Source organism: Ammospiza caudacuta, chromosome 10 (assembly GCF_027887145.1).
Source record: "Ammospiza caudacuta isolate bAmmCau1 chromosome 10, bAmmCau1.pri, whole genome shotgun sequence".
Taxonomy (NCBI): Eukaryota; Metazoa; Chordata; class Aves; order Passeriformes; family Passerellidae; genus Ammospiza; species Ammospiza caudacuta.
In genome coordinates this window covers 9,566,004-9,589,588 of record NC_080602.1, presented here as the reverse complement: position 1 = coordinate 9,589,588, position 23,585 = coordinate 9,566,004, and the positions used below count along the sequence as shown (strand labels likewise).

At 55.8% G+C, this 23,585-nt stretch overlaps 2 protein-coding genes and 2 non-coding genes across 5 annotated transcripts in view; 2 read left to right on the top strand and 2 right to left on the bottom strand.

Annotated features, from left to right (window-relative positions):
- The window catches only part of ALPK3 (alpha kinase 3), a 32,657-nt gene extending 31,097 nt beyond the window's left edge, over positions 1-1,560 (top strand). For both annotated transcript variants that reach the window (XM_058811466.1, XM_058811468.1), the window contains one exon: positions 10-1,560. In XM_058811466.1, coding sequence (XP_058667449.1) covers positions 10-331 — 322 coding nt within the window. In that variant the 3' untranslated portion in view covers positions 332-1,560. The remainder of the gene's footprint in view (positions 1-9) is intronic.
- A 423-nt stretch (positions 1,561-1,983) lies between these two features.
- On the bottom strand, positions 1,984-10,035 carry LOC131561940 (sodium/nucleoside cotransporter 1-like). Its single transcript, XM_058811457.1, has 17 exons — positions 9,967-10,035; positions 9,661-9,749; positions 9,242-9,333; positions 8,667-8,856; positions 8,208-8,349; positions 7,393-7,506; positions 6,950-7,027; positions 6,530-6,610; positions 6,113-6,193; positions 5,839-5,964; positions 4,555-4,685; positions 4,223-4,391; positions 3,863-4,060; positions 3,317-3,398; positions 2,747-2,845; positions 2,201-2,312; positions 1,984-2,107 (listed from the first exon to the last, which is right to left on the bottom strand). Exons 1-17 carry the CDS (start codon positions 10,033-10,035, stop codon positions 1,984-1,986), a joined length of 1,977 nt encoding a protein of 658 aa, XP_058667440.1.
- A 3,263-nt stretch (positions 10,036-13,298) lies between these two features.
- On the top strand, positions 13,299-13,370 carry TRNAH-GUG (transfer RNA histidin (anticodon GUG)). The gene has a single exon. It is a non-coding gene; the product is annotated as a tRNA-His (tRNA).
- An 855-nt stretch (positions 13,371-14,225) lies between these two features.
- Positions 14,226-14,297, bottom strand: TRNAH-GUG (transfer RNA histidin (anticodon GUG)). The gene has a single exon. It is a non-coding gene; the product is annotated as a tRNA-His (tRNA).
- Positions 14,298-23,585: the final 9,288 nt, after the last annotated feature.

Below are 23,585 nucleotides of genomic sequence, written 5' to 3'. Positions count from 1 at the left end.
TGTTGGCAGGTACCAGGGGCTGAAGGAGAGCTGCTTTCCCTCCCTGCTGGAGCAGTTCCCGGCCGCTCACAAGTGCAATCACTACTGCAGCATCCTGGGCCTGAAGATGCTGGAGCCAGCCAAGCCCAAGGGCTCCAAGAGTCCCTGCCTGGGCAGGAAGTCTGCCCAGTCCAGCCCCCAGCTCCAGAAGAAGGTGCTGACAAGTCCTCAGAGCGCCCGCAAGGCTTCTGTGAGCCCCAAGAGCTCCCGGAGAGCTGCAGAAACAGGGGAGGCCTCAACAGCCTGCAAACCCAGGTCAGGAGAGAGCAACAGAGCTGGCTGCCCACAGTAGTCAGAGCTGCTGCAGCTGAGATTCCTGCTCTGGCCCCCAGCCTGGGCCCAGCACGTGAGCAGTGGGGAAGGGAGACCCTGGCAGTGGCCTTCTCCTGCCCGGCCCGCAGCGCTTGCATTGTGTGGTGTGTGCTAATTGTGAGTGGCTGGGCCGGGCCAGGGGGCTGTGAGGCACAGGCCACCTCCCCAGTGCCTCTCTCCAGGAGCTGCTGCTGGAGCCTGTGGGGCCGAGGGCCTCTCCACGCTCGGACTCGCTTTCCTCTCTCAACTTTCCATAGGCCTTCCTTAAGGCAGGGGCAGAGCTTCTCCCTGGAGCTCTGTAGGCTTGAGGGAGAATGTCCTTGCCTGGCTTCCCAGCAGACTGGAAGTCCTGGACACCCTCGTGGTTCCCAGCACCTCATGTCCCTCTCTGTGACCCCATAAAGTGACCGGGCCAAGCCTTGCCACCACTGTCAAGGATGAGACCCTCACCAGTGCCCAGGCAATCTCCAGTGCCCTGGCACACCCTTTTTCCTGCAGAGGGTTCCAGCAGTTGCTGCAGGGCTCCTCTGCTATGGTGTGGGGCTCTGGGGTGTTGGCTGGTTCCAGGGCAGGGTGTTTGCCACTGGTACCAGCAGCTGCATAGGGCTGGGATTTTGCACCCCTGCCCTCCCCTGCTTCCCAGGGAAGTCTCCCACCCCGTTGCTGGGTGGCTGTGCTGCTCTGGATGGTGGCTGGTGCTATGGTAAGGATGCTCTACCTCACATGGGATACCAGGGAGCAGGGCAGAGGGGCGACTTCCCCTCCATACCAGGCTCTGCCTTGGTATATGGGGGTGTCTATCCCACAGGAATCGCTGCTCCTTGCCCCCTGCCATACATAGACCCTGTATGCCCTAGCCCCACAGCACAATCTGGTGCTCAGCATCACCCCTGCTTGGCACAGGCTGGACTCCAGCAGCAGCTGGCAGTACCCACTCCAAATCCTGCTGCCCCTGGCTCGAGGCAGTGATGGACAGGCACAGGAGCTGTCTGCTCGCTCACCCTGCAGAGCATCCGCTTCCTCAGGGCGTTGCAGGAGGGTGCTGGGTGCCTGCACCCTGCAGGATGGGGTCCCAAGCAGTGGCTTAGTGCAGCCTGGTGGAGGGAAGGGGCCGGGCTGGGAGCGTGGTGTGCTCTGGGCTCCAGGTCCTTTGTCCTTGGGCGGCTGTAAGATACCGATGTACGGAACGCGGCTGCGTTGGACTGGCTGCTCTCGAGTGCAATAAAGTGAAAAGGACTGGCCTGTTCCCTGGCACTGTGGTCCCTCTGGGAGAGCTGCACCCAAGTACAGTGGGTTGACTTTGTGTTCTATCCATGTCCCGTGGGGGAGAAGAGGGGGACTGGGGCCAGAACCCAAGGCTGGCAGCAGACAGTCTGCAGTGGGCTAGGGGTGCAGTGTGCAACAGCCATAGTCAGGGGCCAGAGGGGTCTGAGGGCAAGCACACAAGGGTTGCCATAATTTATTTGGGAGCTGCTCCCTCATGTCCACAGGGCCAGCACCTAAGGGTGCAGGTTGCAGGGTGCACACAGGTGTCTGTCGGCACTGGAGTGGAGAAGACCGGACGCTCAGGTTTCTGTTGGGGTTGTTTCTGCTGTTGGGGATAGGCCTTGTAGGCCCTGTGCTCCCCCAGTTCTAGAATGTCCATGCACAGGACGTGTGGTTGTAGTGTGCACAGCACTTCTTGAGCCACTGCTCGCTGCGTGACTGGTCAGCCCAGGATCCCGTGAAGGACAGAGTCCCGTTCTGGAGCACTGAGCTGGAAGGAGAGACACAGGGTCAGGACAAGCTGCTGCCCCAGCAGCTGGGTCCTTGGGCAGGACCAGATGGCTCTGAGGCCCCTCACACCCACCTGGCAAAGAGATGCTTACAGCAGGTGTACATGGTGTAGCTGGTCGAGCTGAAGTTGGTGGTGCTGAAGAACATGGCGCAGTCACCCACCTCTGTTGGCACATGGAGGAGACCTGGGGGACAAGGTCTTCTGTTGGGACTTGAGAGGGACCATGGATCCAAATTCCATACCTCAAGCAAGCTGTGAGCTCCGTACCCCATATCTGCTCACAAGTCCCACACACTGACTATACTTGCTTGCAAATCCTGTACCTGGGACTGTGCAGGTTCCACCTCACCCTCCAAGACTTCAGGGAGCTCCTTGCCACACTCCAAAAGTTGTCCTTGAAATGTTCCAGCCCAAAGAAGGATGAGGGGCCCCAGGAGAGCTGTTGGGCTTGGGCTGCCCTTGGCAGAGCCATGAGGGGAGAGCAGGGTTTGAAGGCAGAGCCATGGGGAGCCAGGCCAGCCACCTCCATCCCTGAATGCTGCATTTATGGGGTTTTCAGCCCTGTGCCTGCCCCTCCCTGGGTCTCCCTGGCCCTGCTGCCAGTGGGCAGAGACCTACCTGCCAGGCAGGCATTGAGCATGGAGACACACATGCCAGTAAGCAGCGCCCGCAGCACCACGGAGGCAAAGTCACCCTTGCGCTCGGGCACCATGGAAGCTGTGGGGGCAGAACAGACAGGGGGGTCAGTCAGATCCTTGCTCCTGCTCTGCACTGCATGGGGGACAGACGGGGACATCATGATACCCTCCTCAGTCCTGAGTGCCCTGCCCACCCCAGCTCCTGCTGTCTGGAGGATGTGGTGATCCCAGCCAGCACCCAGTCTGCTGTCTGTCCATCCTGGCAGAGATCTGTGCCCACCCAGCACCTATGGGTGATCCACCTGAGCGCCCCCAGCACAGGAGTCTCTCTGCTCTTTCCCCTGGGGCTGGATGATACCCAGGCTTGCCCATGGGTACAGTGCAAAATCATCCTGGTTGCTTCATGCAAATCCTGGTTTTTCATCTGGCAGAGACCAAACATGGAGGCTTGAGGACAGCAAATTCCTCCTGCCTCAGCTGAGCTCTTGCTCCCTCACCCAGGACCCCACTCCCAGAGTGCCCAGCCACTCAGGACGTCAGTCACACTCACACAGGCCTCCCAGCATGATGCCAATGGAGCTGAGGTTGGCGAATCCGCAGAGGGCAAAGGTGGTGATGCTCTCAGCTCGCTCCTGGAGGGCAGAACAGCAGGGGATAGTCATGTCTGCCCAAGAGCTGCCCCAGAGCACCCAGAGCTGAGCACCACACTGGAGCTCCCAGATAGACATGATAGAGCAAAGTCCCCCACCCCAATCCCTTCTCTGTCAGCTATTTTGGGAGCAAGCATGAAGGCTCTTCCTGGAAGAGGCTGGGCTGGGGGGACAAGGGGCCCTGTAGCACCATGATCTTTCCATCAAGGAGCAGGATGAATGGGAATCACTGACTCCTTCCCACACCATGCCATTAGCAAACATCCAGGTGCCCTCCCACTCCCAGCACCATCATCCTTGGTTCAATGATCTTAGAGGGCTTTTCCAAACTAAATGGTACTATGATCCTCTCCTGCCCACCACCCCCCTGCCTGAGCAGGTGCCATGCCCCATTCCAGCTGGCTCCATCCCTGCCCTGTGCCTGGCAGGGTGGCAGGTGCCCTCACAGATATCCACTGCTTCCGGCTCCCGTCCCACTCCTCCAGGCCCATCAGACGGTTCTTCTTGTACGTGGACAGCTGCTGGTATGCCACAAACTCGTTCAGGAAGATCTTGATCCCCAGGAGCTCAGCCACTATTGGTGAGTCTGCCCAGTCTGCCCCCATGAGAAAGGCCAAAGGCATGAGGACATAGGAGCAGATCACCTGGGAAAAGCATCCCAGAAAGGAACGACTCAGAGCTGACCTGCACGGCCTCCGGATTGGACATCTGCTGCCAGTGTTTGCCAAAAACCCAGCAAGGGTCTCAGCAGCCCACTGAGGTGGGGATGGGTGGGGGATGCAGGATCTGCTGGCTCTTGGGGATACCTGGAAGGTAAGACCCTCGATGTCCACCATCTCCCCGAACCAGAGCAGGGCAGCGTTGATGAACTCCAGCACGGCCAGGAAGGCGATGAGGTTGGCCGCAATGTTGGCCACGAGCCCCACTGAGTTGGCAGCCCCATTGCTAGCAGCTTCCAAGATGTTCTGCTCTTCCCTGCATGGAAACAGACCCCAATGTACTCATCTGGCTGGGCATCCCTCATGCCAGGTCGGCGCTCACTCCATGGATGTGGGCACACCCCGCAGTGCCAGCACGGCTCCCCTGCAGTGCCCGGCCACGTGCAGCCCCACTGCACTGCCCCTCTGCTCACACTCACCCTCGGGAGATGCGGACGCTTGCTTTGCCCTTGAACTTGGACTCCTCCACTTCAGGATAGACAAGTTTGGCCATGCCGAGGGCACAGGGCGCAGCCATCACAGAAGCTGCAATCAGTGATCCTGCATCAATCTGCAACGTGCACACCAGAGGCATAGGCACCTCTGTGCTGGGCTGCGCCCCATGAACTGCCACCCCAGGGCATTCCAGCACGTGCCTGGCATCAGCCAGTGACACTCAGAGCAGTTCAGGGCTCTCCACTTGCTGAAGGTGGAAAAATTGGCTGTTTTCCCATCTAAGCAGCCGTGCACACGGGGCAGCTTGCCTGCATGGAGGCAATTGCTGGAACTGCAGAGATTGTAGCCTTGGTGATGTTAATCGCTCCTGCTGTTTGACTTAATCATAATGGTTCTTGTCCCTTCCTTGTCCCTTTTTATTGGTATCAGAGCAATATGTTGAATAACACTGTTACCTTCTACCTGCTAAATAAGGGCCAAGCTCCCAGCCTCACCCCTCCCCTGGCAACGTCTCATTTCTCTGACCTTCCACCTTTGGTTCCCCATTTAAGGACACTAATTAACATTTAAATAGCAGGAGCTCAGGCAGCAGGTTAAGGGAAAGGTTTGTTCGGAGCACTGATGAACTGGAGAGGGCGTCCCTGGAGGCTTGGTGCCCAGGCAATGCTGGAGGAGCAGGGATTCCTCCCTGAGAAGAGGAGGGAGCTGGGTATTGCTGTTTCTGTTTAAAATGGGGTTGGAGGGGAGACTGCTCAGTGATAGTCAGTGAAAAGGTGAGAATCACAGACACTGTTTCATTTGAATATACGGAAAAATTGTTTCTTGTGTCTGAGGCGCCTGTGGGGGAAATCAGAGAGGTTGGGGGAATTTCCATCCATAGGATGTTCACCACCAACCTGGACAAGGTCCTGGGCATCCCCTCAGTTGCCATAACCTCAGTTGGCAGGAGGGTGGGTTAGAGACCCCCCACCAGAGGGTCTTTCTGGACTATATTATCCCATGGTTCTGTGGGATTTGCTCTGCTCACTCTGCAGGGACACAGGGTAAGGGTCCCATAGCACTGCCTGGCAGGGCTCCAGGGCTCTGGCCAGGCCAGCAAAGGTGGGGCTGGATCAGGTGTCTTTGGGACAAGGTGGGTCTGGACACCCTGCTCTCATCCTGCGTGGGGAAAGGGACATGAGGCACCTGCTGGGGGTCTTCCTCAAGCCCAGGGCAGTTCTTGCATGTCAGTAGCCTGTGGCAGGGAGCATGTGGATCCAGCTACTCACCCCAAAGGATATGTAGGCACCCATCACGCTGCCTGCAATGGTGGAGAAGCCACCAGTCATCACAGCATGGATTTCTGACAGGGTCATGTCTGCGAGGTATGGGCGGATGAGCAGCGGTGCTTCGGTCTGTGGAGGAGGAGAAAACTCTGCTGGCCTCAGGATGGGGCCATACAGGGCCACGGGTCTCACAGGGGGAGGGAGAAGACCCTTTCTCCAGAGCAGGCTCAGCTGCAAGCACTGAGTAGCTGGATCTGCTGCCAGACCAGGATCTTACCTGTCCCACAAAAATGTTCCCTGCCACGCTGAGAGTCTCGGTGGCAGTGGTGCCCATTGAGATTTGAAGCACCCAGGAGATCTGGGGAAAGACAAGGCCACTGTGTTGACAGAGCTGCAGGCACCCTGCCACCATACCCACAAGCCAGGCACTGTTTGGCCCCTGCATGGAGGTAATCCTGGGAAGCACCTCCAGACCAGGAGGAAACATCAGCTCTAGGGTTCAGTTTTTAAGCTTTCTGAGAAGGACATGCTAGAAAGACAGGAGCTGTGTCTATCCTTTTAAGCAGGACAAATCACCCCAAATTAGTACCATGACAATTTTTCTGGGACATCTCTCAGCTGACCATAGTAGACAGAGAGCCCAGCAGGTTCTTCTCCTTCCCACTGCCATCCCAGATAAGGAGTGAGGCCCTACCTTGAGAATAACCCACTGCATGACACCGAGGTAGTAGAGGATGGACATCACACAGCTGAAGAAAACAATGATGGGCAGGCTCTGCAGGCAAGGCACAGGGTTAAAGGAGAGCTGAGCCACACATCCCAGCACCCATGGGCACCAGGCTGGGCATGGTGTGGTACTGCACAGCCAGCCCACACTGCTGGGGTGCCACAACACCCAGCCAGGCTGGCAGGAGGGACAGGGACCAGTGCAAGTCCTCTGTGGCACTGAGGAAGCCCACAGGTGGATACACAGCTGAGGGAGATCCATCTCTGAGATGGTTGAGCTCTACCACAGCAGATCTGGCTGCATTTAGCTCTGTGCTCTCCAGGACCCAGCAAAGAGACAGACCAGAAGAAAACCTCCCCATGCCCCATTCCCCATTCCTTGACTGACCTGGAAGGCAAAGATATCTTTAATGAGTGTGTTCCCAAAGACAAAGCTGGAGCCAGCTGTGGTGTAGCCCAGGAAGTACTGCAAGGGAAGAAGTTACACTGTAGGACAGAGATCTCCATCAGGTTCCTCCCTGATATCTCATTCTGCCTAATGAGGGCCCTGTGCCCTCAGTCCCATAGCTCACTTCACTGCACCCCAGAGAATGCCCCTCTGAGACCTAAGATGGGGATCCTGGTGGGCTGTCCCAAAGCCACAGGGCCCTGCTACAGCCTGGAAAGGGGAGCACACAGAGGGCTCTGGGCTGCTGCAGAAAACCAGGGAAGAGTTGGCTGCCCTCCAGTCCCGAGCATGCAATCCCTGCCGTGTCCCCTCCCCCGTGGCACACTCTGCTTTTCCTGTCAATCTGAGGCTACAGCACAGGATGGGATGAGCAGATGCAGTACCTGGACCTGGTCTCCCAGCCACTGGAAAGCCTGGTTGCCAGGAGTCGTTCGCAGGACAAAGAGTCCGAGTAAGAACTCCAAACCAAGGCCCCAGATAACGGCTCTCCAGGACACCTGGGGACAAAAAGCAGAACAGGAGATGAAATGTTTTCAAGGCCTACAGGCTTCCCCCTCTGCTTTCCAGCACACAACAAACACCACACACTGCCCCCGGGTGAAGATCAAGGGGAGACCAATAAAGTGTTACAGAAACCAACAAATGTGGGTTGGTGACAGAGCCAGAAGTGAGTTGGTGAGACTCTGGAACTGGCTGGAACATAACCTGCCAGGGATACAAGCACAAAGACCTTATGATGATTGGTAGCACAGAGCTGCTAGATTGAAACTGTTTGTTCAATAACCCTTTGGAGGAGCAGGATGGAGAGACTGCCCAAAGCATTGCAGCAGGTTGGGCTGGAAGCCACCAGGATTTCAATCCCTTCTGACCAAGGCTCCCAAGGCACCTGAAGCCCAGGTGTGGGTCTGGTGCTGGGTTTCTGGGTCTCACCCACATGAGAAAACAGGACAGAGGCATGCAGGCGAGCCCTGGGTTGGGAAGTGGGAAGGAGAGCAATGGGACAAAGAGCAGCGAGGTGGCTTTGGGGTCTATCCAGCCAACCAGTTCAGCTCCTCAGGCTGCACCCAGCTCTGCCCAGCTCTGCTGGGCTTCTGCTTCCTCCAGAGAAGGGGATACCAGGGGGAACAAAGAGCTTCTCCAGAGCTGGGTATCACCTCCTGCAAGGGACCTGATGGTCAGTCACACCTGGAACACGTACCGCACCGTGGTGCTTGGAGCAGGCAAACAGGAACAGCACCAAAACGGAGAAGCCAGCTAATGAGATGAGCTGCTCTGGGTTTCTGCCAGTGTCCAAAACCAGCCACACAATCAGGCCTGCCAGGAGGGCCACCCACAGGAGCCTGCAGAGGAAACCCCAGACTGTCAGCAAGACGATGTCCCCACAGGGAGGGAAGCTCATGAAGGGCAGGAGCCCACTGTGATGGGATTGCCACTGTAAGGTCCATGTATGTGCAGAAACCTGGGGCTCAGGCACAAGTGAGGCTGTGAACAGCCATCACTACTGAGGCAGAGCACACAGACATCTCTGCAATGCTTTTAAGGGGTCCCCAGGCTGGGCCATGCTCACCATTTGCCCGGTGCCAGCCTGGCACATGCAGAGCCATGGGAGGGAACCCAGGTGCTGGGAGGGATCTGACCCTTCCTTCTCCTGACTCACCATTTCAGCCATGGCCAGGCCTTTTGGAAGCACTTCCCAACGGGGCGGAGGAGCAACAGAACCTTTGCCCCAAAGTGCTTCTGGAAGAGCTCCCAGCAGATGAAGAAGACAACCACAGCAGTTATCACCACCAAGGCGAGGGCTCGCTGGAAGTTGAGGTAGCAGGCCGCAATGAAGTAGCACAGGTAGGCTGGAGAAGGCACATTGGGAGTCAGAAACATCAGGGCTGTAGCATCATGGGTCCATAACTCACTGGGGCCAACCACGAGGTTAATTTCCTCCCAATGTCCTTCCCTGGCCACCCTTGAGGATCCCATCTTTGTGTGAGGAGAGCTTAAGGGCACCACCGCAGCAGGGAGCAGCAGGGGCACAGCAAACCCTTTGGGCAGGTGGAGAAAGGGCAGGGGGACAGGGAGGTGAATGAAGATAGAACTGGGCAGCAGTGGTGGGGTGAGGAGGGGGCAGTGAGGCTGCTGGAGGTGGATACAAACTCCACACACTGGACAGGGTTTAGTCAGTGGAGTCTGGAGGCACAGACAGCCAAAGGGGTGGGGACGTGGAGTCTCAGTCCTCACCTACTGCAAGGAGCCCCAGGAGAACTCTTCTCACCACCTTGGCATGAGCCTTGCAGAAATGCTGTGCCTTGGATGCTGGCTGCAGGGCCTTCCTGGGGAGAGTCACGTGCAGAGACAGGAGAGATGCAGAAAATGGACAGGAACATCATCCCAAGCCAAACCACGCCAAGTGCACCAACCCACCAGAGCTAGGCCATGAGCGTGGCTCCCACTGGGCACTGCCAGCAGCAGGAGGTGGTACAGGTGGGAACCCCAGCACGCTCACCATCACCTGCTATGGGGACAGAGACCTGCCAGTGGCACCCTACAGGGCCACACGGAGCCATCAGACACAGTCCCCACCTCGATACCACCCTACTCTGCTGCCAAACCAGGTTTGTACTCTGGCAGAGCTGACACATCTGTGCAGATCATCCCACCTGCAGTAGGAGGAGAATCTCCCTTCTCTTCTCTCCTCTTGGTTCTCACTGTGTGGACCACCACATTCCTCATAGTGTCTGTTCTCTCCCTGGAAAACACCATTAACTGAGCACTGGGAAGGGAAGGGAAGGGAAGGGAAGGGAAGGGAAGGGAAGGGAAGGGAAGGGAAGGGAAGGGAAGGGAAGGGAAGGGAAGGGAAGGGAAGGGAAGGGAAGGGAAGGGAAGGGAAGGGAAGGGAAGGGAAGGGAAGGGAAGGGAAGGGAAGGGAAGGGAAGGGAAGGGAAGGGAAAGGAAGGGAAACTTACCTCCAAGCTGAAAGCTGGGTTATCTGTGCCCTTGTCAAGGCTGTCCAGGGTTATCTGGTTTCCTTCCATCTCCAGAAGCTCCTTTGCTTCAGTGCATATGGGCAACCCCGGGAGGGTCCGATGCTGGCTGGGGAGAGCAGAATGGGATCACCTCTGGGAAACTCAAATGTCCCACTCTGCTTTTCAGTTTTGGGGCCCTGAGAGGAGAACACCCCTTGCAGTCAGTGTTCAGAGCAGGTCCTGCCCCAGCACATCAAGGGACCATGCTGTGGGGTCCTCAGGCCATGGTGCTGGTGGGCTGAATTCCTGTTCTCCTGTAACTCTGGAGAGGTCTTTGCTGTGCTTCCAAGGAATTACAGGAGAGGACTGTATGCAGCAGGGAGTGCTGGTACTCCCCCTCCAAGCTGGTGACAGTGCCCACCAGCCTCTGTGAGCCTCTTTGTATTGGAATCATACCAGTATAGCTGGACAGGACGTGCCTGAGCTTGTCTGGCCCTTGGTGCTGAACCAAATAGCGACACTGTGGTGTTTCACCCCAGAGACACTTTTGGCTGGCTGGATGCTGCAGCTGGGCACATGGAGGCAGGTCCAGGCCTGCAGAGCTCTGGTGGTGGCAGGATGGAGCCCCTGGCAGAGAAGCTTTATGGTGATGGTGAAGGAGAGGAGTCGGTTCTGATGGAGAGTTTTGATCCAGAGCTTTATTCTGGCCCGCAGGCCTCTGAATGCAGCAACAGAACTCTCAGACCTCGTGGCTGCTGGCTCTTTTAACCCCGGGGAGAGGGGAGGGAAGGGGTAGGGAGCCACCAACCAGGCACAGGAGGGGAGGTCTCAAGGGACAAAGGACACCTGGATGGCCCAATGTCCCCCCGGGGGTAGAGAGCATCCTTTGAATCTGCCAATCACTCAAAGCCCTTCTGGAATGCCAGGACTGACAGACAGCGCTCCAGGGAAAGGAGAGGTGACTGACACACCTGGGAGGAAATTATCAGGGGAGGGACCGGGTTTCTGAGGTAAACCCTGAAATCACAACGCAACACCTTTGCAAGAGGGATTTTTCAAAAAGTATCCTTCATCCTCAAAAGGTCTTGGTACAACCAAGTAAGATGAGGAAGAAGATCCTTTCATGCTGATAATTAACATAGTGAAGGAACAAGCTGTAGGAATGGCTGGTAGTTTGCATAGGGATTGGTCCTAAAAGAGAATCATACTGGGAGAACTGGTCCAGCAAACCCAGAAGAACCAGTGTTATGCCAGGGCAGGAACCCTTGGAGCATCCCATTTGGACACCCACCCAATTCCCCTACCTGGAGAAGGCTGAGGGAAGAGCAGAGAGTCGCAGGCAAGGCAGTGATCGACTGTAGAAGCACTTCTGTGTGAGGACAGAGGCAGTAAGATGTTGTCTTTGCTTTGAGGAGAATTGTAGAGCTCTGTGTGAAGAAGGAGGAGATCACAGGGTCATCACCAGTTTCTCTCAGTGTCCATTGAAGGGGCTCAGCCCCAAATGCAACAGGTGAAGGTGGAGAGTTATGGAGAACATCCTCATGGGACCTCATGGCAGCTGAAGGTGGAGTGGCCCGGGCTCCACAGGCTGGCAGAGCCACCACGGGGAACCACAGGAGTGTCCTGGCCCCAGTGTGTCCCTGTGGCTCCTCAGCAGCAGGGCAGGACTCAGGGCCATGGTGGGAACCCAGGGCCTCCAACATCGCTGGTGCTCAGGGATGTCTCTCCAGGACCCTGGCACAGATCAGGAGGACTCCCCAAGTCCATCACCACTGCAAGGACACTCCCCAGTGCCCATCTGGGCTCAGTGACCCCTCCAGGATCTCACGGAGTTCCAGGACCACCCCAGGTCCCTGGCAGTGTCCCCATTTTAGGCTCAGTGCCTGCCAGGGCTGATGCCACTTCCTTGTCCCCCACACTGCAGCTCCAAATTCTCTTGTTTTGGTGCAGTCTCATTGGCTGCTGTCCCGTCAGGAGCTGGACCACAGGGACAGGCAGATAATGAAGGAAGGAGCGGAGTGCAGGGTGTCCCCAGTGCCCCCTGCATACCTGTGTCCCTGCTCACTCCTGCTCCTCCTTGTGTCCCCCGCAGCCTCCGGAGCAGCGTGCCCGCGGCACCCCCTGCCCCGTGTCCCTCATCCCCCGGGTCCCTCATCCCCCGGTGGCCTCGAGTCCTCACGGCTCCCCCGCCCTGGCACCGCCGTCCCCCGGCACTCACCCTCAGCCCGCCGGCCCCGCAGCTCCCGGGCCCGTGTCCGGTTACCCATTAACAGCTCGGTCCAAAGAGCTGGGCTGGGCTGGGGCCGCCGCTCCTCCCGGCGCTCACGCCCGGCTGCCGGGAAGGGCGGGCAGGGAAGCCCAGCGGAGTGGCCGGGCAGGGCACCGTGCCATCCAAAGGAGGGGCAGCCGCGGGACTTTCCCCCTTGGCAAAACGAGCCTGCAGGAGCGATATTGAAAGTAGAAATCTAACTTTTACCCCACCCCGGGAAATGTTTCCCAAAGGAAAACAGAGCCCGCCACACGTGGCCTCCAAGGCTTCAGTGGCATGAAGCCATGTGCCCTGGTACCCGAGAGGGACGGGGTGGAAGCCAGCAAACACATCCCCTTGCACTGTGTGTCCGAAACGCCCTTTTCACGCAGATGATGGGAATCCAATGCCCAGGTTTGTGCACTCTGCTGGTACCTCCCGCGCTTTGTTTGCACAGGGAGCGGTGATGTGGCTCCGAGGGTGCCAAACCGGGGCTGGCAGGAATCAGTTCAGGCATTGGTGATGGTTAGCGATAGCACGGGGCGCTCAGGCCACCACGTGCCACACGCCGCCCGTAAACAAACCGCTCTCCGTGCCAGCCCCGCGCCTTCTCCCAGAGGATTCGGCCGATCCAATCCGCTAGAGCTGCCCGGGGCTGCGGAGCGAGGGCGCGATGGCGCCGGGCAGCGTGGGGGTCACAAAGGGCGACACCGTGAAAGCGGCGGCTGCCACGCTGGGCTAAGCTGCATCACCGCGCCTCGGCGAGGCCCCCCAGCCCCGCGTGTGGCACTCACGGGTCACCCAGAGGCAGCCCCGGTGTGACACGGGATATCCAGAGCCAGCCCCGCGTGTGGCACGGCTCACCTAGAGCCAGCCTGGCGTGTGACACTCACAGCACACCAGAGGCAGCCCCGCTGTGACACTGTTCACCCAGGGCCAGCCCCTCTGTGGCAGGGCACACCCAGAGTCGGCCCCACTGCACCGCTCCCGCCTCACCCACGCTCAGGCCCAGCCCGCCTCACGTCAGCGCCCTCACACACAACCGCCGCCGCGCCCAGCCGCCCGCTCAGAGCCCCGGTAGCGCGCCGTGATCGTATAGTGGTTAGTACTCTGCGTTGTGGCCGCAGCAACCTCGGTTCGAATCCGAGTCACGGCATCGCCCGGCGGTACCACGGCATACGGGCTCTCGTTTTTGACTTCTTCCCCCCTCAAACGACGTTTTGGTTTTATTTCATAATTTAAATTTGTTATTCTCTCTTATTATTTTGAGCTTAATTTTATTATTTTTAATTTATTTTAACATTTTTCTTTAGTTTATTTTTTTCATTTAATTCTATTTCATTTTATCTGTTTAACGTAACTTAATTTTCATTTTCGTATTTAATTTTTACTGTTTTATTCTTATACTTAATAATATTTTATTTCATTTTCCTCTATTCTATTTTGAATTTTTATTTCTTTATTTACCTTTATGTTATCAATTGTTATATTTCTTTTGGTTTTTTCTATTATATTTTATTTTAATATTTCATTTTATATTATTTTAAATTTAAGTATGTAGTTATTTTATTATAGTTACTTGTATTTTACTTAATATATTAGTATAATTTTATTAATTTTAAAATACATATTTTGTTTCAACTTATTTTTAAAATTCGATTTTTAGTTCAATTTTACTCTTACTTTGTACCTCATCCTCTCCTCTCATCTTATTTTCGTGTATTTTAAAATTTAATTTTATTATTTAATTTATTATTTCTACCTTTATGTTCTTTTTTTTCATCTTATGTTATTTTCTTGTTTTCAGTCCCTCCGCTCCTTCCCTCCCCGGCGCCCACGGAACCCCCCCGCGCCGAGCCCAGCTCAGCCCCGCAGCCCCGCCGGCAACCGACAGAAAACAAGAAAGAAAAGTGAAATATTGGCGCGACGTGACAAAAAACCAGAGCGCGAGGCGGCAGAGCACGAAAATGTCAAAAATTCAGAGCCCGTATGCCGTGGTACCGCCGGGCGATGCCGTGACTCGGATTCGAACCGAGGTTGCTGCGGCCACAACGCAGAGTACTAACCACTATACGATCACGGCGCGCTACCGGGGCTCTGTGCGAGCGGCTGGGCGCGGCGGCAGTTGTGTGTGAGGGCGCTGACGTGAGGCGGGCTGGGCCTGAGCGTGGGTGAGGCGGGAGGGGCAAAGCGGGGCCAGCTCTGGGTGTCCCGTGTCACACGCGGGTCTGTCTCGGGGTGTCCCCTGTCACACCAGGTCTGCTCTGGGCGCTCCCGCTCCGCTCCCCGCGGGCATTTCCCGGTCGCAGCTCCGGAGCTCCGTCCCGTGCTCCCCGTGCGGGGCCGGGGCGATGGTGAAGGGCCCCGGGCCGAGCCCCGGAACTCTCACGGCCCTCAGCCACTCCCTGGCCTCAGCCCCGAGTCTCGCTCCGTGTCTGACCCCACCGCGGCGTTCACCCCCACGCCTTTATCCTCTGCCCTCGGGCCAGCTCCCTGCTCTACCCTGATCCTGGCCCTTCCCCTCATTCCAGCCCTCTGTATCCGAGGGTAACTCCATTCCCTGAGCTGTAACCTCACCTCTCGCTCCCCTGCGTATTTCTCAGGGAGTAAAGTTTTTCCCAACCACAGGATTAATGACGACTGGGCATAGAGGGATGGGAGAAAAGAGAGAGACTAAGGATTTTATGCCCCTGAAACATCTACAGGTATCAATCTGTGCTGGACTCCTTGTTTCTCCTGCTTGAGCACATATTGATACCTAATGGCTCTGCTCTCACCACTGCTGCTGCTTCCCTGCCCCCAGTACTAAAGGTTCTTTCATTTTCACAGATATGCAAAGAATTCCAAACACCTGGGATCAAAAAGAATTCCTGACATAAAATATTTCAGAGTTATCGCAGTATGACTCATTCCTTCTGAAGAACTGGAGCTGGTCATAGAAACATCAGCTCCTTCACACGGGATGAGCTCATCGAGTGTCATACACACACATGGGAGGGGGTACAGGGAATGGCAGGGGACTCCTACAACCCTGCTGGCCATGTCCCTGCACCCCATCCATCCTGGTGTATCTGCTGCAGCTGGAAAATCCTACATCTAGAGTGGTCTTCCTGAGGCTTGGGGCAAACTGCAGAAATTCCCCGTGTGCCTTGATTACTCTGTGAAGTAATTGCTCCTGCCACTCTGAGCTCATCTTGCTCACAACCAGCCCAAAAGAGCTCAGAGTGGTGGAGGAAGACAGAATGGTTTTTTGTGTTCTCCCTTTGCCTGTGCCCACCTCGTCCTGTCCTCAGCAGTTTGCTGGTGTGCACCAGTTGTCCCTCAGCAATGCTGGGATCCTTTGCAGTGGGAGATGCTCTCCCATGTCAAACTGGCTGGCCAGGAGATGCTGAATGACCTGAGTGTCCACATGCTACTGTCCTGCTCCAGCCCCAGCTTTCTCCCTCTTCTGACCACGTGCCAAGATCCCAGTCCATGGGAATCCCAGTCCATGCCTCTAATGGGGCTGCAGGGATGCTGCTTTTGTTCATCTGTGTCCATCCCTGTCCCCATCTGTGTCCTTATGCTGGAACGAAGCAGGTGCAGCGACACTGGAAGCAGATATGTGGTTCTCCTCCCATACCTGAGGAGTTTGACAACATCATCATCCTCTTGACTGCACCAAGGACACAAATCCAACCAGCAGGCCCCTGCAGGACAGGTGTAGCTGAGCTGTAGAGGTGGGATCACTGCAACCTCTGAATCCCAGGTCATCAGCTTGTGAATGGGAAGAAGTCCTGGTGCTGCCCTGTGCCTGGTCTCTTGTGCCTTCCTCCACAGTGGCACCATGCCATGAGCTGTGTCCCTGGTGAAGGGATAAGCCCAGCTCCTGGTTAGTCTCTGTTGAGCAGGACAGTGTGGTGGGACCCACAGGAGACAGTGGGGCACGCTCTGGTAGGACATGCTGTCCATGGCTGGTGGGGACAGAGAACCCCCAGAGGCACAGACAATGACCAGGAGATTCCTGCTCGGAGATTTGCATGGCAGGCAGAGTGGGACCCCTGAGGCTGTGTCACCAAGGCTTTATCCCAGCTCCTGGCCTGGCAGGAGGCACAGCCCACGTGTGGGCTCCTTGGTGCCCTGGAGGAGGCAGCAGGGCTGTGATTTGGCTTCTTGGCAGATGTTTCTAGAATGTGGAAGTCAACAGAATTACAATGACCTCAGCTGCTGGAACGGGCATGGTTGAGATAACACTGCAGCCATCCAGGAGAGTCAGCCAAACAGGGAAGTAAGCAGGGAGGTGCAAAAGGACCAGAGATAAGGCATGGGGTGTGGATGAGAGGGAGGAGGTGAGAAACTGCTGCCACCCATCGCTGGCATCGGTGGTGGCCTGTCCAACTTTCTGCTGTAGGCTGCCCTCCCAACAGAACTGGGATGAGAGCACTCCTAAGGGACCTTGCCCGGTTGTCAGGGCCCCAGACACTCTTTGCCATGTGGTTTTTAGTCCAGGTGGTTTGGATCTGCCAGGACTGAGGAAAAGAGACGAGCTTGCGGGAGCACTGAGAGCCCCATGTGCCTGCTGGGGAACCTGATCCCTTTGGGATGTCAGCACCCGGCCAGGATGGCTGCTCCAGGCTCTTCCCACCCTGCTCTGCCCCTCAATGTCCTTTCTCTGAGCCCTCTGATGCCTGTGGGTTGCTTTCAGTGGGATTTTAAAGGTGCCTGGAATGTCAAAACACCAGTGCAGCCAGACAGAGAGTGCTGCTGCACCCAGCCATTGCCACTCTGTGGCACAAATATAAATCCTGCAGGTGGCAGAGGGGCAAGGGCAATTCATCACTGCACGGCTGTCTGGGCTGCTCTGCCCCTGCAGCAGCCTCCCCAGCTGCTCCCTCACTGGGGCAGGCCCTGGTCTCCTTTCCCAGCCTCAGGAAGGCAGCTGGGAGGCAGAGCAATCCCCACCACCTCCTCTTTTCTCACAGATTGCTGAAGCAGCCCCAGCAGCAGCGCTGGTGCTGGGGAGGCAGGAAGGATCTGAGGAGGTTCTCTGTCCTTTGCTGGTGATGGAAAAGCAGAGGTGCAAGCCAGTGCTGTCCTCTCTGCCTATTCAGAGGCCACTAATCCAACTTGGAAATTGCTCTGCTGTGGAAATCCCACCTTTCTTCCTAAGGAAATCAGAGCAACTCTACCATCATGGCCAGCATCCCACGGGTGCTGCTGGGGCAGAGCTGGATGCTGGAGCAGGAGCAGGGAAAGGTTCTGGGGCTGGGACAACTTGAAAGTGAAGGTTTGTGTGGGATTTAGGAGTGAAGGACAAAACACCTGAACTGGGAGACAATTGCCATCAACCTGATCCCATTCTGTCCCCACCATCCTCTTCTAGGGCCACAGAGATGCTCTGAGGGCTGGAGCCCCTCTGCTCTGCAGCCAGGCTGGGAGAAGTGAGGGGCTTAACCTGGACAAGAGAAGGCTCCAGGGAGACCTTAGAGCCCCTGGCAGGGCCTGAAGGGGCTCCAGGAGAGCTGGAGAGGGACTTTGAACAAAGCCTGGAGTAACAAGACAAGGGGAAATTGGCTTCCCACAGCCAGAGGGCAGGGTCAGATGGGATATTGGGAAGGAATTCTTGGCTGAGAGGGTGTTGAGATCCTGGCACAGATTGCCCAGAGCAGCTGTGGCTGCCCCATCACTGGAAGTGTTCCAGGCCAGGCTGGACAAGTCTTGGAGCACCCTGGGATAGTGGAAGGTGTCCCTGCCCATGGCAGGGGGTAGATTGAGATGAGCTTTAAGGTCTCTTCTGACCCAAACCACCATTCTGTGATTGTAGCTCATGAGACATGCACTGAGGCCTGAATGAGAAGAACTTGAGCATTCCTTGACACGAGTGTTCAGCTGTGATGCTCTCCAGAGGCTTTATGAGCCCACAACAGCACATGAGGTGGGTCCTGGCTCTTCCAAAGCCTGAACTTCAAAGGATATTTTCCAGTCTGCAAGAAAACTGAAAGGGAAGGCAAACAGGATCTAACAGAAAGATTGTCTGCTTGGTTGTATTTTGACATGCCCTTGCCTGGCTCCAACGCTCAGAAATCAAAGAAAATGGTACCCAAAATGTATGGAGCAGGGATGTATCAAAGCTGTCCTGTCCAAAACCCAGGGAACACAGCCCAGAGCAGCCTCTTGAGCTCTTCCCTGGTGTGTCCAGCATCCAGCTGAAGACGGAACGTGAGGAAAGTGTCCCAGGGGAGATCCAGCCATCCTGCAGCCCTAAATAAATGCTGGGCATGTCTGTGTGTGCCCTGCCTGATCCCAGGTGCCAGCCCCAGCTCTCACTGTCTGTGCACAGCAGGAGCCTCCTCCTGCTGCAGGGATTTATGGCCTGCACACAGCCAGCCTTAACCCAGGCTTGTGCTGCTAAATGGGCAGAGGACAGGCCCCCATGAGCTGCCAGGCAGCCTGCCAGCCCTCACCTCCCCACTTCTTGCACTCATCTCTGAATTCACCTTCATTTTCTGCCTCTCAGCCCTTCCAGAGAAACTGGGCCGGTGGCAATTGCGATTGATCCCCTCTCTGTGGGAGCAATGGCCACTGCTTTGCTCTTGTGCACTGAGCCCATCTTCCTGACAGCTGATGACAGCCCTATTAAGAGATATAAGGAGATACCAGGGTGGGTGTTGCCCACAGGCAACATAAAACTGTCTGGAGAAGGACCCAGCTGTGAGAGCATGGCTGTTGCAGCTGGATTAATCAAACCCACCATTAACCCCTTCCTGGGGCACTGAGGTCCCCTGCCAGCGCCACAGCACAGCCCCCAGCAGCTCATGGCTCTGATTGAGCTGCAAATGCTCCAGCTCCTTCGTTTGCTCAGCCTCAGATCGATGAGGGCAGGCAGCCCCGATCAATTCCACTTTACCACTTGCTATTGAGTTCAGATCCATGCTCTCACAGCTGGTCCCATTTCCTTCATTCATTCAGAGGAGGGATTCAGGCATTTTATCCCAGCTGGATGCTGTTTTGTCCTTGCAGGATCAAACCCTTTGGTAGGAGCAAATAAAAGCCAAAAATGGGGGGCCAGCAATGAAGGGACTGAAGCCGTGCTGTGGTTGAAGCCCCCAGAGCATCCACCTGGCTGTCAGAGTGTGGAGTGGCTGGCTGGGTGAGGCCATGCAATTTGCATGATATCACAGAGCTGTTGCCACCAAGCCAGCATCTGGCATGAGGTTTTCCTGTCATGATCCTGGTTTTGTTCCAGGAAAGCTCCTGTGTCTTGCTTCCCCTGTCCCCATGAGACCTGAGTGGGGATAATTCAGCTCTCTGGGACTTGAGCCCACACAAAATGATTTTGCAAAAAAAAACAACAAAAAAAAACCCAAACCCAAAAAACATCAAAGAGTTTGCATAATGGCTGCTTGGAAATTTCCCTCAAACCTTGCATTTGTCAGTGAAAGAAGTGTTTCCCCCCTCTGGGTGTCAATCCTGCAGTCATTTTTCTCTCCTCTCTTGTCACGCAGCTCTCTCACTGTCCTGTCTCCAGGATGCTGCACCTGAACCTGTGGAAATGAAGTTACCCAGTGCTCTCCACACCTCGTCAAAGTGTTAATGAGATGATGGACCACATACAGAGCAGCTGTGACACTCGGGGTGCTGACACTCGAGGTTGTCAGTGCAGAGAGCAGAGGCTGGGACCAGGCTCCAGGTGATGACCAATGGATCTGGCTCCAAGTCTTTCAGCAAGCTGTCATCTCTTCTTTTGGTCAATTAGCATTGCCTCAATTATACTATCAACTGCATAACAAATTGGTTTTTTTCACAGAAAAGCTGGAAAGCTGCAAAAAGTGCCTGCAGAAATGTGTTCCACTTGCTTTGTGCATATCCTGCCCAGGCTTTGATGGTGTCCTGGTGCAAATGTGCAGCAACACTTCCCCTGGACACCATCCCTGCCTCTAAAATCTCACAGGTCTCCTTTGTGCTAGTCCTTGTGTTTAATATGTATTTATGGATTTTTTTCTGTGGATTTGTGTGGTTTTGTTCCTAAACCATGCAGCATCTGCAGCAGCCCCTGGCAGGGAGGGCCCCTGTGTGCTGAGTGTTATCACTGTTATTGCAGCCTCTCCCACCTCCCCCTGCTGTGCAGATCTCTGCTCTGTGATCCCAGCTGTCTCCTTCCTGTGCCAAAGAGCCCTGCTCCTTCAGGGACCCCGTGTGCAGGGACCTTGGGTCCTCCTGCTGCCCTTCCGTGCACATTTTCCAGCTCTGCTGTATCCTTGGAACAGGGAGACCAGAAATGCATGTAGACTGGGACTGGCTAGGGAATAGTGACATCTCTGATTTCATCTCTCCTTTTTGCTGACCCTTCCTATCAGCTTGTCAGAGAGTCTCTGAGGTTTTGACTTTTGCTGAGGGGACAGTTTCACAGACTGTCAGAGCTCCCAGTCTCAGAACCCATCACCGTGGACAAGAGCCTGGGTTTGGTTTCCCCTAACACTGGCTTTTGTCTCATTTTATTGTCAGCTTCCTAAGCCTCTCAAAGTCCTCCTGCAATGCTCAGCACGCATCCACAATTTCCAGAATAATTCAATATTATTGCAGATTTTGCCGTTGACCTCATCTTGTCAAAGATCTGCGTGTGGAAATGCAGGAACTTCTGCTGGATCACCTCAGGGGCCTGCTGGCTTTTTCCAAGAAAGCACTCGCTGTGGAAAAGAGAAATTCACTGCAAGAGAGCTGTATCAACTCTTCCCCAATATGTCATATTTATCCATCTGTTCCCTAACGATGCCAGTTTCCTCCTCCGTATGCCAATTTTTGTTCATTTGCAGAGAACAGATGTGTCATTTATCAGCCTGGGACTCCCTGGCTGCCTCCCAGGAAGCAATTCTGGTGCCACAGTTGCCACCTTCCAGTCCTCACGTCCCCTGCTGTACCCGGAGCCCGGAGATGGTTCGGCTGTCACCCAGCAGAGGTGACATCCCCTTGGTCCCTGCTGTGCTGCACAGTGGGGTGGATATGGGTTGCTGCCGGAGAGGAAAGGAGCGGGCACACATCCACTCCAAACCCCCTGCAAATGGCTTTTGTTTGAAGCTGTGGAAGAAGCAGCTGGAGATCCAGGAGCTGCTGCAGGCTTCCCTGCAGTCCATGGGGTGGACCCAGCACCTGACTCAGGTGACACGTGGGAAGTGCCAGCCTCAGCCCCCACATGAGCCGGGCTGAGTCAGCCGGGAGTGTGCAGGGGCAGGGACTCTGAGTCACAGGAAGCTGCTGCCGCCCGCCTGGGGGACGCTGCTGTGCCCGCAGCACCCGAGGTTAAACCAGAGGGGAAGCTTTGCCATGACACCTGGCACCATCCCTCCTCAGCCCAGGGAATGCTGTGTGCTGCTCTTGGCCCAGCTGCCACACAGGGCTCCTGCCCGCAGCCGGGGTGGGCACCAGGAACACTCCAGGCAGCTGAAGCGGCTCCTCGGCCCCGGAGGATGGATGAGGATGCACTCAGCTCTCTGCTGGGCTGGCAGCAGCCCGGAAGACATTACCTGGATCCTTCTTCCTGGTGCGTGCTCTGACCTGTCTGCATTTACCCAGGCAAGCAGCTCCCTTGGTAAGAGGAAGGGCAATGCTGTCAGCACCAGCCTGGAGATCTCAGCAAAGAGCTCCTGGAGCCTTCAGAGGTGGAGAACAGGGTGGGAGCGGATTCCAGTGCAGAGGACCAGCCCTGCATCCTTGCAGAAAGCCCTTCTGCCTCCGCTGTTCCCTCAGAGTGAACCACAAATCACTTCTGCACAGCCATGGGTTGTTATATTCCTGTCTGAGGACTGTGTGCAGCTTCACAGCCATCTTTCCCTCCCTCCTGGGCAGTGCCAGCAGCAGGCAGCCCCCAGGCTGCACGTCCTACCTGGGGATGCATGAGAGTAAAGCTGAAATGTGGAGTCTGGCACGGAAGCGGGGCAGTCTGTGCTCCCCCATCCTCTCCCATCTGCCAGTCCCTGCAGCACCCCATGATAGCCATCTGTCACAGTGACCCGCAGGCAGAGTGGCATCACAGTCACCGTTGTGGTGTCAGGGTCAGTCTCTGCAGCGCAGCCACCAAACCTGGGTCCCGACAGGAATAAGGTAGGGAGAGTGCAAACACTTGGGATTGGAGCAGCACGAGCTGCACACGAGCTGCAGACAGATTCCGGCTTTGGCAGGAGAATGTAGAAATCTGCCACTGCTCCTCCAAGCCTGAAGTGAGGCACTGTGAACAGAGCGATGTCACCAGCCTCTTGTGGTGACTGCAGAAAAGAACATGAGCAGCCTGTGCCTGTGCCAGGCCTTGCAGGTGGTAAGGTCATTTGGTCTCCTTCTGGAGCTCCTTAAAGCTCCCCAAGCACAAAGGAGTCTCTCAGGGGGCTCTCACCTCAGCTGTGCTCTCTCCACCTGCTGCCTGTGCTGCTGCCTGGGAGGTTTGGCCAAGGGGAAGCCCAAATCTGAGGGCTCGGGTGAGTCCAGGGACTTTGGTGCCCCTCCAAGCTCTGCTGAAGCCTGAGGTGAGAAGGAGATCCCTCAGAGGCACAGATCAGAGATCAGGGCTACATTGGGCCAGCCTGGAAGAGAAACAGGCCCAGCAAATGGTGAGGAGGTGCCAGGATCCTGCATGGGCAGGGACCACAGAACTTTGTCAAACCCCAGCACAGCCCAGCACAGCTGCCTCTCCAAGGAGGGAGCGATGTGGGGCATGTGCCAGGACGGGATGAGAAGGAAGAACCTTTGCAATTCCTCTAATATGGTAGTATTTGAAAAAACAAACACCACCACAAGCTAGGTCCCTGCTCAATCCCCTCTCTGGAGACACTGAGCGTGTGTTCGCCAGGCCTGAGGATTTAACAAGAGCCATCTCCTACAGCTGCTGCTGAACATCCTCCTTGGTTACTAATAGAGGGTGGAAGTGCTTTCAATCTCAAGTGCCATTAGCCCTGCTTCCTTCCAAATGCTGGACAGGCAAATTTATTGAGAATCTCTGTCTTTTCTGCATTTTAATAAGTCTCTTCATCTCCATCTGAGAGCTTGGGAACGAGATCTGCTGCTAGACTGCTGCAAACACTGCCTGGTGATCACTTTGTTCCTCACAGATGCTTTTTCTCCTGCTGCCTTTTGCATCTTGCAATCCCCATGCTTTGAAATTTCCAGCGCTGTTTTCTGGGTTTCATGGCTGTCTTCTCCCTTTGGAGGAAGCTCCTGTGGTGTCCACATGGACCTGGCAAATTTGGAAAATTTGGATGTGTTTCTCAAGCAGGAGTGTGCTCAAGGAACCAGGAAATGTGGGACTCAGTGGGCTCCCTGGGCACATGTTGGGCATATGTTGGGCATGTACTGTGCCAGGCTGGCATAGAAAGCTCAGTTCCTTGCAGCCCCATCCTCACTGTCC

Coding starts and splice junctions, on each gene's coding strand:
- LOC131561940 (XM_058811457.1), bottom strand. CDS start 10,035: ATGGAAGGAAACCAGATAACCCTGGACAGCCTTGACAAGGGCACAGAT. Junction 8,857..9,241: donor CCTGGGGCTCCTTGCAGTAG/GTGAGGACTGAG, acceptor TGCCTTCTCCAG/CCTACCTGTGCTACTTCATT. Junction 4,686..5,838: donor GTGCCTACATATCCTTTGGG/GTGAGTAGCTGG, acceptor TGCACGTTGCAG/ATTGATGCAGGATCACTGAT.